The sequence below is a fragment of the Rhinatrema bivittatum genome, chromosome 11, assembly GCF_901001135.1.
Source record: "Rhinatrema bivittatum chromosome 11, aRhiBiv1.1, whole genome shotgun sequence".
Classification (NCBI taxonomy): Eukaryota; Metazoa; Chordata; class Amphibia; order Gymnophiona; family Rhinatrematidae; genus Rhinatrema; species Rhinatrema bivittatum.
This window is the reverse complement of record NC_042625.1, coordinates 39,946,225-39,961,365: the sequence shown is the minus strand read 5'-3', so window position 1 is coordinate 39,961,365 and position 15,141 is coordinate 39,946,225. Positions and strand designations below refer to the sequence as shown.

Below are 15,141 nucleotides of genomic sequence, written 5' to 3'. Positions count from 1 at the left end.
GCCTTGGAATTTTACAATACGTTTACAGGGGGAAAATCAACCAAAAGCAAGCACCAGTTTGTAAAACTCCAGGTTGTAACGTGAAATCCTTTTCCTTTTAACCTGTTGATCTAGAAACATCAGGGAAAATACGAGATCTGAAATAAATAAAGCTTCTCTATTGCGGGAAAACATTCTCGGTGATCCAGATTTAGTAAAGCTTGACTACAGGCATTTTAGTTGTAGACCAATGTTTGGATAAAATCCATCTCCGTCCTGCATTTCCCTTCCAAAGCTGTGTCCTCATGCAGCCCCTACCTATAAATGATGTTGGTGCATGCAGTGAAGATTGGAGGAAGGAAGGAGGTGGTGGGATCATAAATCACGAGGCTTCATCTTCCTACCAAGAAACCTGGAGACAGGAAAACATTTCTCTGCATAGAATATTGATGAACTATGGATTTTCTGACCTTGTAAGATCTATGAGAAGACTGATGGGTGGCAGAATTTTAAAATCCCATCCCCTCCGCCATGGCCTTCGTCTCCACTAAGGTTGTTTTTTTTTTTTTTTGGCTCTGCTTTGTTCCCTTGTTCTTTTTGGGCTTCCAACACAGTCAAAACCGATCTACATAAATAAGGCCAGAATTATATTTTGAAAACTAAGGAGCCAGGACAAAAAAAAAAAAAAAAACAACTTTATTGCTTTTTCAGTTTTGGTTTGTTTTTTTTTTGGTTTTCCGAATTTTAGCTGATCTGGCTCCCAGGAGTTTTCAAGTCCTGGGCCATTTTCCTTCCTTCAGAAGTACAAGAGATTACATCCCCCATACATACACTCCCAATTCAGCCAAGAGGGCCGGGCTCTAGAGCTCCTTTCCAAACCCTGTGGTCATGGCGCCAGGACCGAGTACGTTTGTGCTCTTCAGCAGACACACCTGCTATTTGTGTTGGAGTTCTCCTAAGCTTCAGTTCTCAAGTGAAATACATACTGGAACTCAATGTGGGACCTTGACTTGCATCGACGAGAAACGAAGTTAGCTGATGTGTCAATTCTGGAATTACAGACCCTGTGTAGAACAGGGTGGGGTGGTCTTGTATTTACCTTGCTGACCTTTGTTTCTGCTAATTTAGATGAGCAAATGCAGAGACCTCACTACTCAGGAGTAAGAAGGGAGCCCAGGGAGTGTCTGCATTTTTGCTTCTAAGGCCTCGCACCCCATTTCCCCCTACTTGGCACAGCAACATGAATGTTTTTCTCTATGCTAAACAATTGGACATGGCTGTTTCTATTTTGTAGTATCTTTCTTTGGGGGGGGGGGGGGATGACACCATGGAATCTTTAGTGAAACCACAGGAGGCTCCAGAGGCCCCGAACCTCAGGTTTATCCGATTTTTCTGCAATTGGTGTATTGCTTTGTGTTCTCTAGGGTGGCCCATGGAAAAGTAGCCCGCCTCCAATACCAGTGCATTCAGGCTGCTTTTCCATGGGCCACCCTGTTTTGTTTTGTTTTTGTGGTGGGGGGGCGGCCAGAAATGGGCAGAATCTTCGTGGCATTTTCCCTTCAGTATTTAGGTTACATATAAACCCAAAATTGTTTGCAAAATCTTATTGGAGCTAGAAAGTGTTATATTAAAAGTCCATTACCTGCTATTAATTAAGTTGACTTAGAAAATAGCCACTGCTATTAATAGCAACAGTAACATGGAATAAACTTAGGGACAGATTTTCAAAGGGTGGTAACCCTCGAAAAGCTGCCCCTTCGACCCCCTGCGTGCGCATGTTATAAAATCGGGAGTAGATTTGTTCGCATCAGGTTGCGTGAACAAATTTACTCCTGCGCGCACCTTTTAAAATCTACCCCTTAGGGGGTAATTTTCAAAGGAGTTACGCATGTAAATGTGACATACTATTGTAGCAATTTTCAAAAGCTATTTACTCGAGTAAAGTGCACTTATTGAGTAAATCCTATGGACAATTCAATGGCATATATTGTAGCAATTTTGAAAAGCCCACTTGAGTAAAGTGTATTTACTCGAGCAAAAACCAGTTTTGCTCGAGTAAATGCTTTTTAAAATCAGACCCTTAGTGTTTGGGTACTTGCCAGGTTCTTATGGCCTGGATTGGCCACTGTTGGAAACAGGATGCTGGGCTTGATGGACCCTTGGTCTGCCCCAGTATGTCATGTCCTTTCTTATGTTCTTAAAAGGTGCACTGCATTATAATTTTATGATGTACTGATTGTATTCATTTTCTTTGAAGCTTTGTTCCATGCTTCTAACTCTGTGTAAGAATTTGGATTTAGACTGCCTCAGAATCTCACAATTCTCTCTTTCTCCTTAGGTGAAAGACCGAGGCCCGGAAGCCACGCGCAGATTTTTTAACTGGTTCTACTGGAGCATTAATGTGGGAGCCATTATTTCACTGGGTGGCGTTGGCTATATTCAGCAGAACGTGAACTTCTTTATCGGGTACATCGTGCCCACGGTTTGCATTGGCGTGTCCTTCCTGGTGTTTTTATGCGGACAGACTTTCTTCATCATGAAACCCGCAGATGGCAGTGCCTTCACGGACATGGTCCGGATTCTCGCCTACTCCTGTTGTTCACGGAAGCGAAACGTGGAGCCATCGAGCAGAAGGTATCTACATAATAGCCTGACCCTCCCCCAGCCTTTTTCTCGGCTCTGTAAATATGAATACTGGCCTCATTAAATGCCAAGCAAATGGAACGCAGTGGTTTTTATTTAAAATCAAACTCTGAAATAAGCCATTTAAATATTTACATTATGTTGTAGTGTTTTCAAGCTGGTTTGAAAAGGAAATTTATGGTCTCTTCCCAGTTCCTGTGTGCTTGCAGCTGTGTGCAGTTTGCATAAATGCCCAATATTAAATATTACTTTATGCGGTTGGCGAGTTTTGAATTGCAGTACAGGAGTGTGTATTTTTTTGCCCTTCAGTTGTGATGTGTAAAAAGCTTTAGACTATAGTAGCCCATGTGCCTGAAGCCTAGAAATATCACCAATTTGTAATGATGGAGGAAAAATAATCCTCTCTACCTGTTCACTTTGTTGCTTCAGAATTACAGAAATATGGTGTGGATGTCAGTGCTCTCTAATGCGTTTGGGACTTTTTTTTTTTTAATGTATTTAAACCTGCTTTTAAAGAAACAATGAGTTGAAACAGTTGTCCATTTGAGGTATATAGATTGCAGCCTAAGTACAATTTTAATTAAATTGTCCTTGTAACCCATAGCATTTGCTTCTCTCTTTAAAGTAAAATGTTGCAAGGGACAGAGCATTTTTTTTGGTTCCACAAAGAGCTGTAACTCGCAAGCCAGCCATCCCTTGGCTGCTGTATGTGGCTGTTTTTCTGACATGTGCGCAGCAGTTACATTTCACTCCATTTTTGGCTTTTGTCAGCTGACGTTGATGCAGAGAGTAATGTTGGAGTTGCATCAAAAGTGAAGTATCAAGCTTATTGGTTAAGGGTAGTAACCGCCGCATCATGTAAAATCAACAGAATCTAACCCTTCTAAAACAGTATTAAGTCATTCCAGGTTGGATTTCATTGTTTTTTTGTTTACATGGACATAATACGTCTTTCTCAAAGGTGAGTGCATTCTCTTGTGACATTGTTCAAAGTGTGCTGTATGGTACAACCTTTTATAAAGGGTGGCAGGGGGGGAGGGCATGGAGGATCCTCTTGGCCCGCAGTTTTCTCTCACTGCTCTGGGTTTCCAGCTCTGTTGGCGCATTCCTCTATTTATTATATCCTCTTTCAGCTTATTTAGCCCAACCACTGCAATAACAGTCCTTGGCCAGGGATCACAGACTGGAAGGTGGTCACAGAGTATCGCTGCCTCTGCGGGTTTGGCTGGTCAGGCGAAGAGTCCTGGTCCAGATGCCACCAGCCCGACTTGCCCTCATGATTTAATTCTGTTTTCTAACTTCTAGGAGAAAACCAGCTCATTTAATTATAAAAGACAAATTGTATTACATCAAAAGACTAAGGGGCGGATTTTAAAAGGCGCGCGAATAGCCTACTTTTGTTTGCGCTGGATTTTAGTAGATACGCGCGGAGCCGCGCGTATCTGCTAAAAACCTGGATCGGCGCGCGCAAGGCTATGGATTTTGTATAGCCGGCGCGCGCCGAGCCGCGCAGCCTACCCCCGTTCCCTCCAAGGCCGCTCCGAAATCGGAGCGGCCTTGGAGGGAACTTTCCTTTGCCCTCCCCTCACCTTCCCCTCCCTTCCCCTACCTAACCCACCCACCCGGCCCTGTCTAAAACCCCCCCTTACCTTTGTCGGGGGATTTACGCCTCCCAGAGGGAGGCGTAAATCCCCGCGCGCGAGCGGGCCTCCTGCGCGCTGGGCCGCGACCTGGGGGCGGGTACGGAGGGCGCGGCCACGCCCCCGGACCGCCCCGGGCCGTAGCCACGCCCCCGTACCCGCCCCCAAAACGCTGCTGACACGCCCCCGAAACGCCGCGACGACCGGGCCCGCCCCCGACACGCCCCCTCGGAGAACCCCGGGACTTACGCGAGTCCCGGGGCTCTGCGCGCGCCGGGAGGCCTATGTAAAATAGGCTTCCCGGCGCGCAGGGCCCTGCTCGCGTAAATCCGCCCGGTTTTGGGCGGATTTACGCGAGCAGGGCTCTGAAAATCCGCCCCAAATTGTATTACATCTTGAAATTAATCTGCCTCAAATATTTACCTGTATGGACTAGTGATGGGCAATCTCAATTAGTTTTAGCAATAATTTAGTTTAGTGAAAAAGTGTCATGCATTTAAGTTAATGCGGGGTATGTAGTGTTTAGCTGCTAGATTCATGCTTCTGGGTATAAAATTAAGTTGAACTCCGGGGCTGGATTTTTATGGGGGGTTACTTAGCACGTGTAGTTATAAATGTACACAGGTTCTCTTGCCGTGCGTACCTGCAGCTCATTCTCAAAGACAGAATTAGGGTGATTTGCCTTTGAAAATGAGCTGGCATAAAGCATCTGGGCAGGTGGCCAAAGAAAGGTAAAAATCATGCACGTGCTTCTGAAATGCCATGCACACACGCTGCCGTCTTCTCCTGAACTAAACACGCCCCTGGGAATGCCTCTTAGTTTTGACCTGGCACTTTCCTCCTCCTCTCTGGACTTCCAGCTCAATGAAGACCAGTTTCTGTTAGGACAAGCCTTCATGCATAACTGTCCAGGGATTTGACACCCCCCCCCCCCCCCCCCCCCCCCCCGTCATTCAGTGATAGTCCTCGGCCAGAGCCCATGCACCAAAGCTCCTTCTAGAACCCTGCACGCGTGGCCCTAAACCTCTCCATTAGTTGTCATTGCCAGAAGAAACTCCCACCTCCCAGGGGAGCTGTGACTGCTGTCTGAGGGGCCTCCCCCAGGCTGACTCAGGGGAGCAGAGCCAGGAATTTAAACCAGCAAGCCCCACGCCCAGCCCTGGAATACCCCCTTTTAATTCAGCTAAAAATATGGGCAAGCCTCTGTAGCAGGAAAGGGTGCTTGTCAGACAAACGTTGCTTTGAAAATTGCCTGCTGTATTGTACCTACCGATTTAGAGAGTGGCTAGTTGCAGCGGACAAATATTCCAGCAAGTTAGCCATCTGGCTTTTTGTCAACACATGGGATTTGATTCCTCAGATTTTTGTCTTGCTCTTGTATGTAGAAATGGCAACAAACAAGTTTTTCAAATCTGTGAGCAACTCGTCACTGCTCCCACTTTACACCTTTGAAAGCACTGATGCTATAGTCCAACCTAAATTTACTGCTATATTTAGACTGCAGGTTGCACTAATCTGAGGAAGAGACTTTTGAAAGCTGCTTAACAATTTTAGTAAAAAAAAAAAAAAAAATTGCCAGCACTTTGGCTGTATTTTCCTGTGGATGTGGCCCAGTGCTACAACCACAATACCGTACTGGTTTCAGATGGTTCCTTTTTAGCCTGTAACTTCTAATCTCTTATTTGCCTTGTGTCTTGACTACGTGGGAGGGGAGTATCCCTTCTCTGCTTTATACTTTTATACAAATTTTGCATTAATATGGATACATCTGTTTTGCCAAATTAGGTGCAAAGCGTCTGGCTCTGCTAGGAAGCCTATCGCCATTAATCGACTGCGCTGGAGATAATTGTATTAGTAAGATGGTATTTTAAATGCTTCAAAGTGAATCTAAACCAGTGTTTCCTAGTTTTGTCAGTTGATTCGAGCATTTTCGTTTCCAAAAGGGAAAGCAATGGATTATATGGACAAGCTCCCAAGCACAGTCTGCTGGACATGGCCAAGTCGTCCAATGGAGGCCTCTTCAGGGATGAGAAGGTGGAGGACCTGAAAGCCCTTGTGAAGATCATCCCAGTCTTTTTGGCACTCATTCCCTACTGGACAGTGTATTTTCAGGTTAGAAACCGCGTCGGGCACAAGCTGTCCGCTTCATATTCCTCATTTTGAATGTAAACGTGATAATTCGTATGGCAAACTTGTGCTGTAAAGCAGTAGATACCTTGGTACCTTGATTATGATTACTGGCGATTTTGAGATTATTTTTTTTAGTATTGTAGTACGATATGTCACTATAAAATAACGGACTAGCAGCTGTATAAAGTTATTTGCTTTTAGTTTAAAATGCCAATGGAGTGGGGAACTGTGATCGATGTGTTAAAAAAAAAAATGTCCATGTGGGTCAACCTCTGCAGCATTTCTGCAACTTGTAACCCATGGTCAGGAGTAGGCTGAGGAATTCCTGCTGCAAACCTTTAGCCGTCAGCTCCTAGGTCTGACGAAAGGTGAGGCTTTCTTGCAAGCACGTCAGATGGCTGACCAAAGAATTCAGCTTCTTTCTCTTCATGCTCTGCCGGTCCTTAACACTTTCCTTTTGCTACTGATAGATGTGTGGAGTGCCAGTATCCTTATTGGTCATGTGAGATATCTGGATTCGTTGTCAGCTGTTGCCCCTCTTTAATGGCCCAACAGGAAAAAAAAAATAAAGATGTGCATGAGCTTTAAGGGACTCCAGAAGCCCTGAGATCTCAGTTGTTGCAGTATATGAGGCTTTGATCTCTTTAAAGCAGTTGGTCAGTAATAGAGAGGCGACGTCTGGGCTGGACTGCTGGTTCAGTTGCAGGACTGCACGCTGCTATGCAGAATGTTCCCAGCTCAATCCCAGAGCCGGGTCATCTTCTGCTTCCCCAAATCAGCACCATTCCCGCCCCTTGGTGGTGAGGGGGAGGGAGTCGTGGCCCTTGTTCAGGGGGGCATCTGGTGTCTGGGCTTAGAGCCCCGGATACAGAGATCTGGAGGGAGCCTCAGGACTGCTGTTGGGAGGGAGAGTGGAAACTTATTAAAATGGGGGGGGGGGGGGGGAGAGGGTGAGAATCCCTGGCTAGTTGTAAATGAACAAGGCGTGGTGTCAGAACCCCAGCAGGGGCTTGTGGTAAACTTGACTCTTTTTTTTTTTTTTTTTTGTCAGGGAGCATATCCTCTTACAGGCTGGTACAGTACAGTGTGCTCCGATGGAGCGCACTGTTAGCCGGCATTTGGACGCGCGTTTTGGACGCGCTAGCTTTACCCCTTATTCAGTAAGGGGTAATAGCGCGAAACTAATAGCGCCCGCAACATGCAAATTCATGTTGATGGCCCTATTAGTTATTCCTGCGCGATTCAGTAAGTAAAATGTGCAGCCAAGCCGCACATTTTGCTTTCAGAAATTAGCGCCTACCCAAAGGTAGGCGTTTAATTTGTGCCGGCACCGGGAAATCGTACAGAAAAGCAGTAAAAACTGCTTTTCTGTGCACCCTCTGACTTAATATCATGACGATATTAAGTTGGAGGTCCCAAAAGTTAAAAAAAAGTATAAATAAATAAATAAAAATTTGAAATTCGCCCGCAGCTAGCGGGTTGAAAACCGTACGCTCAATTTTGCCGGCGTCCGGTTTCCGAACCCATGGCTGTCAGTGGGCTCGAGAACCGATGCCGGCAAAATTGAGCATCGGCTGTCAAACCCACTGACAGCTGCCGCTCCTGTCCGAAAAGAGGCGCTAGGGATGCGCTAGTGTCCCTAGTGCCTCTTTTTACCGCCAGGCCTAATTTAAATAAACTTATTTACTGTATCGCGCGCACAGGAGAGTGCGTTTTTTACTGTATCGGCCCGTTAATTCGTACCTGGTCCACTCTTTCCCTTAGCAGACTTGTTAGTTTGGGTACATTTAGATTTAGGCATTCTTTTGCCTCCTGTATGCTGGAGGTCGGCTCTTACTCCACAGATGTAACTACTACACCTAAGCAGATGCTTAATCCATGGCTGTCAAAATCCTTGAAGCTTCTAAAAATAAAAACAAAAGACTCATTTTGCTAGCAGGTCCGAATATCACACTGAGGAAAAAGTGATCCATTCAGAACATAACCATCACGTGTGTTTTCTGTGATTGATTTAGTGTCTTTTATCGAGGAATAGCTTCAAAAACCGTTTGCTTAGAAGCTTGCAAATCTATGTGACCCCTGCAGCTTGCGACTTTATTATAATCTAGAGTGATGCATTGCTTTTTAATACCTTTTTTGATGTACCAATTTCTTTTACAGATGCAGACTACATATGTTCTTCAGAGTCTTCATTTAAAAATCCCACAAATCTTCAATAAGAAACATACGGTAAGCTTAAAATATATATATTTTTTTTAATTTTCCCTTTTGATTGTGCTTTGATCAGCAAATTTAAAAGAGCCTCCTGTAAGCAGAAGTGGCCACAGATACAAAACTATTGGTAAGTTCCAGAAATAAAACAATCCGATCGCTGTTTTCAGACTATGTACTGAAACCAGCAATTAGGGAACGACATTTCTCAAGGAAGCTTTTGCAGAATCTCTAGTGGTACAAGAGGAAGTGTTTACCATTAATAGCAAGCTGCACTCTCTTGCGAAATAGAAATGAAAGAGGAGATTGTGTACAGTTGTTGCTCATGTGGTCATGACACGTCTCTTGATATCACATGACTAAAAACAGATTCTCTGTCATTGAGTAGTACCGAAAGAGTAAGTTGATAGGAAGCAGCCCTTGCAGGTGTGCCCTGAATTTCTAATTCTCAGGCCATTTGACTGACCTGGATTTCTTCTTGTCCCGGGGTAATGTTGGCTTGGTTACATTGCTTGCAGTGTGCATGACTTTTGCACTTCGCATTAGTTAAATGCAGAATAAAGCAAAAAGCAGCACACCACACGTTTGAGGGACTTGTAGGGGGCCATCATTTATGGGTATTGTTCCATATAGTCTCTGTGCCACACCAAAAAAAAGGTTGAATATCAATTTATGATATTTTTTGCCAATTTTCTCAAATATCTTTGAACGTTCTTAGGAAATGTGCACAATTATCAGTTCATCCCTCTTTCCACTCTACTGATTTTTCGTTTGCCTTCACACATGCCTCTATCATAAAGTTGGCCGTAGATTCAGTATTGGTGGGGCTTAGGTTAGGAGGTGATTGATGAGGGAGCTCCCCCAAGAATTCTTCTGACTGTAGATAATTCACTATTCTTTCCTTCAGCAGCGTCTCCATTAACATTTCCCACCACTGAGGTGAGGTTAACTCTCGTGAAGCAGGACCATCACTGCTCTTCTCCAATCTTGCGGCACCACTCCTGTTTCCAGGGATCTATTGAACAGGTCACGCAGCAGGACCCGCCAGCACATCTCTGAGCTCCCTCAGTATCCTGGGGTGTACCACCTCAGGCCCCATGGCTTTGTCCACTTTCAGTTTTCCTAACTTTTCCCATACATTCTCTTCTGAAAATGGAGTTTCGTCTACTCTATACTCCTGGGAGAATTCTGCGCACAAAAACTGAATTCTGCAAAATTCTGCAAACGTTATATTGGTCAAAATAACACAATTTACATGACAGTCTTTAATTACATTTTAAATTATTACAGAAAAAAGTTATTATTTAAAGTTGCAGAATTTCCCTAGAAATTCACTGTAAGAGTGTCCCTTCCACATACACACACACTCTCATACAGGCTCCCTCACACACACACATCCCCTCATACAGGGCCCTCTCGCATACGCACCCACAGAAGCTCCCTTTCTCTTTCACACATACATCCTCACACAGGCTACCAGTGTCGCTCTCTCATGCAGCCCTTCACACAGGCTGTCACACATACACAATCCCTTCACACAGGCTAGCACCCTCCCATATACACGAGCTCCCAATCTCTCACACACATACACACTCCTTCACAATCTCCTCATATAGGCTCCCTCTCTCTGAAAGCCACACTCGAGCATCCCCCAGCCCCCCTCTCTTACCTCCCATGCTCTCTCACAACCTCCTGCTCTGTCACCCTCCCCTCATATAGGCTACTTCTGAAACCCACTCTCAAGCATCCCCCCCACTCCCCCCTCTTACCAACCAAGCTATCTCTCACTCTCCCCCATACCCCCTCTCCTCTCTCTCTCTCTCTCTCACACACACACACACACACACATTCTCTCTCACCGGCATCTCCCTCCCCTCATATAGGCTCCTTCTCTCTGAAACCTACACTCAAGCATCCCCCCACCCACCCTCTCTTACTTCCCATGCTCTCTCTCACCCTTCCCATCCCCCTTTTACTAACCATGCTCTCTGTCACCCTCCCCTCTCTCTCACACACATTCTCTCTCACCGGCATCCCCCCTATGCTCTCTCCCTCCCCGACACACATTCTCTGTCACCGGCATGCCAAGGGACGCGCTCCGTTCGCAGCTAAGATGAAGGCCCGCGCGCCATTCTCAGCAAAAAGGGAAGGCCCCCCCCCGTGTGCGCGAACGGCATGCCGGCCTTTATCTTCACCGTGAATGGAGCACGGCACACGGGGGCCTTCCCTTTTCGCTGAGAACGGCACGCCGGGCCTTCATATTCGCGGCATGCCAGGGTCTCCTCTATTTTCTGCACTGAATTTGGAAATTCTGCGCGGGGGGGGGAATTCTGCGCAAATTCTGTGTTCTGCAGTAGTGCAGAATTCTCCCAGGAGTAACTCCACCCCCCTCCATTTTCTTGTTAACTAGCGATGGTCCTTCTCCATGGTCATCCCTGTCAATTTCACTATACCACTTTGGACCTTTCTCTGATGTATCTGTAAAATGTTTTGTCACCTTGCTTTACCTCTTTGTCAAATCTTTCTTTCATTTGACTTTTTGCTTTCTTGATTACTTCATCTCCCTCAGTTTCACCAGATATTCTTCCTTGTGTTCCTCCCTTTGGGATCCTTTACTTCACTTAGAAGCAGTTCCTGCACTGCTCTCTACATTTAATGGTGGGGGTGGAAGGGAAATAGAACCAAAAGGGTTACTAAAGGCCAAGAGTAACAGATAAGTATGAGAGAGGAGAAAAAAAGTGTGAAAGCTTTCTGGGCAGACTGGATGGGCCATTTGGTCGTTTTCTGCCCTCATTTCTATGTTCCTATGTTTATATTTCTTGAATGCTGTTCATTTTGCTTTTATTTTATCAGCCGCCACCTTTGAGAACCAAATAGATTTCTTATTTCTCTTGCTTTTCATCACTTTTCTAACATATAGATTAGTTGCCTTTGTAATTGCTCCTTTTAGTTTGGCCCACTGTTCCACCCCTCTCATTTTCTCCCAGTCTTCTAGTTCTCCCTCCAGGTACATCCCCATTTCAACAAAGTCCATATATTTGAATTGCAAAACTTGGGTCTCGTGTGACTTCTCTGTATCCTATTTGCAATATCAGACTATACCGTTTGATGATCACTGGTGCTGAGGTGGGCACCCACCCGGACATTAGAGACATTATCCCCATTAGTGAGCACTAAATCGAGTATAGCTCCCTCCCTCGTGGGTGCCATTACCATTTGTTTGAACAGAGCCCCCTGCAGGGCATCCACTATCTCTCTACTTCTGTTAGATTCCGCAGAAGGGATTCTCCAATATACGTCCGGCAGATTAAAATGTCCGACAATCAACACTTCTCCCTTCTTTCCCAGCTGGTTGAAGACATCAAAAAGATCTGTCTAGTTCTTCTGTTTTGATTCGGAGGCCTGTAAACCACTCCAGTAAAAATGGCTGCACCATCTTTTTTATTTATTTATTTATTTTTTTAGAGTGGCCCATAATGCTTCTTTACCTCATCTTCATTGCAGCTCAATTGCTTGGATATTTTTGACTTAAAGAGCTGCTACTCTTCCTTTTCTGTCCTCTGCCCTTCCTTAATTTATGGCCCAGTTTGGCCATATCCCAATCATGAGATTCTGTGGACCATGTCTCCGTAACAGCAACAACCTCCACTATTAAGGCTTGCAGGTCTGGGATTTTAGTGCCCAGACCACAAGCATTTCTGCTCATAGCTTTCCAGCTTTTCTCGTTCAGGTTACTGCTCTTCTTAGACTTGTTTTCTTATTCAGATGACTCTTGTTATCCACGTCACCCATTTCCTTTGTATTTGGGGGTGACATTCTAATTTCCTTCTGCCACCCCTCTCTAGTTTAAATGCCTTGTGGGTTAGGATTTGAATTTATCTCTTGGGATCCTTTTTCCTGCCACAGACAGATGTAAGCCATCTTTGACATAGAGCATTTACTGTTCCATACATGGCCCCAGCCCCCAATATATCCAAAACTTTGCTCTTTACACCAAGTTTTGAGCCATGCATTGAAGTTATCTCTATGGCTTAGCCTCTCTTTCCCCTTCCAGAGACTGGAAATCTCTCTCTACCACTTGGATGCTCTTTCTAGCAAGGTCGTTGGTTCCCAGATGGATGATATCAATTTTAGAGTCTGCTTTCTTCTTTGATCGCTTTGACGATTTGAATAGCATTTCTATCAGCCGATGGTCCTGGGAGGCTTTTAACTGTAGTATTTCCCTCGACAAGAGTTCCCAAATTAGTGCCTCTGGTGACTGAGTCACCCAGCACAATGAGCTTTTTCATATGGTTATTGATTGTATTATGGAATTTCTGTGTGCATTGGATTTCTTCTTTCTTTTCAGATACCACTTTAATCTCTATTGCAAGAGCTTCTTCATTATCTAATATAGAGAAGGCATTTTGTACTTCTCACTTGAGCGTGTGTCTCCACATCACAGGTCTTACTCTACCAGAGCCCACTGGAATCCTGGCGTTCTTGGGTTCTTGTACACTCTGTGTAAGTGTGTGTAGGGGGAGGGACATGTGGGCTGCACAATTGTGATGTCTTTGGGTCACAGATCTTATCCTACCTGAGCCCACTATAAACCCCTTTTTTTCTGGGCTTTTAATTTTTCTGTGGTAATGGGGAAATGATTCCCGAATCCCATAAAGTGGGTGAGGATTTCTTGGTGGCTTCTGATACTTTGTTTATTGCAGCTAATTCATTTTTAACTTGAGCCAACTCCTTTTTCAGGGAAGAGAGTTCCAAACAAATGGGGCAAGCCCATAAGCTTCTAAATGATTTGTCTCAAAATTAGGCTCCACAATTGTTATATTGGATAGTTCTCAGATTGCACAATTGATTTGATGGAGGACACCTAAGGAATTACCAAATTTCCAAATTATCTTGTTTCCAATTATGTATCCAGGCAGAGACTATATTAGAAGAACAAACCCAGGGGTGGATGGGTAGAGGGGTAGGGCAGGAGGGAGTTAAACAGTTAATACCTGCTCACGGCTGTTCATTGGACTCTGTGTCTGCTATTGAGTTTGAAGAGCCCTTCCCCCAGTTAAGCTGACTACCTAGAAAAATGGTGAGATTACAGAAATGCAGGAGATTATCGCCAAGAAAGCAGCCTAAAATAAGGCTAACTTTATCTTTTTACTTAACTGGCCACAAGAAATCTGTAGTTATGGCTGTCTCCTTGCAATCCAAATCAGAGTGAGGAGTTATTAATGGCCCCATGCAATGCACTGAGTCACCTGCCCCAAAGCAGAAATACCCAACTTTTTTTTTTTTTTTTTTTTTTTTTTTAAATATACACAGTTCCTTAATACAGACTAGCAATACTAATATCTAGGAAAATAGTTTACAGGATGTCTACACAGGGTCCCTCTTCAGTCTCTTCTTTTCCGCAGAGCTATCATCTTGCAGTTGTGGAGCTCGTGCTTTTTTTCTGTGGGGAAACTTCTACTGTCAGTTTTTTTTTTTTGACTCTCCTACGCCGGGTCCTTAGAATGTGAAAACACCCCACCTTTGTACCCCCTGTCAACTGGAAGGCGAACACTGTGTATTTGGTACAGCATGCCTTGGGGTTCAAGAGGCATCAACTCCCACATCAGTTGTTGTGGAATATGCCCTAAAGAAGGCCAAGCATTCCCGCATCCACGCCTTCTCCCCCCTTCTCCCTCCCCGGTCGAGAGCATAGGGCATTGGATGCACTGGGCAGGAAGGTGTTTCAGGGTGCCCTGTTTGCCTGTATTGCCTCCTGCCAGCTGTACATGACACACGGTATTCCTGGAACCTATGGAAAACAGGTCCAGGAGCTGTCCGGGCGCCTGCCCCAACAGCAGCAGGATGTCCAACAAAGCCTGGAATGTGGCAAATATGAGGTGTGTTCCACCAACAAATGTGTCTGAAACGGCAGCAGCAGTGGCATAGGCGCCCGCAGGATGGCCTGGCTCTGAGCCTCTGAACTCCGGCCAGAGGTTCAAGAGAAGCTCTCAGACCTTATTTGGTGATAAGGTGAGAGATGCTGTGGCTCCTTTGAAGGATCACTATGAGACTTTCCAGCACCTTTTTACCAGTATCTCAGACAGACCCGTCATCCTCGGCCAGGAATTCCTCGTGTCTGGGCCCAAGGAAGCCCTTCTACCACCAGAGGAAACACTACCTCCCTGCTTCTCACAGGCGTTCCCAGCAAGTGAGCTGTAGGGCTCGCCCCAGGCAAGTGTGGGTCCCCGGGCCTCAGCTGGCACTCCAGTCTAGCCCTGCTACAGGGTTTTGACTGGCTGCGAGGGAATAGTAAGCCAACTATCTGTCCCCTCAACGTGCGCCGGCTTTGGTTCTTCGGGACTGTTGACCCACTGTGACCTCAGACTAGTGGGTTCTGTCCATTGTTTGTCGAGGATACCAAATGAACTTCCTGGGTGTCCCTCTGGACCCTCCCCCTTGCTCCTCCTGGGTTCAGACCTCTCGTCAGGAAATACTTCTGGAGGCGCTCGCTGCCCCTGTGGCTGCCAGGGCCGACGAGCCTGTTCCGCTGAACCAG

The 15,141-nt window shown here is 45.4% G+C and overlaps 1 protein-coding gene across 2 annotated transcripts in view; it reads left to right on the top strand.

Moving 5' to 3' along the window:
• SLC15A4 (solute carrier family 15 member 4) overlaps positions 1-15,141 on the top strand; it is a 69,143-nt gene that overhangs the window by 14,968 nt on the left and 39,034 nt on the right. For both annotated transcript variants that reach the window (XM_029619697.1, XM_029619698.1), the window contains exons 2-4: positions 2,318-2,613; positions 6,206-6,374; positions 8,553-8,621. In XM_029619697.1, coding sequence (XP_029475557.1) covers positions 2,318-2,613; positions 6,206-6,374; positions 8,553-8,621 — 534 coding nt within the window. The remainder of the gene's footprint in view (positions 1-2,317; positions 2,614-6,205; positions 6,375-8,552; positions 8,622-15,141) is intronic.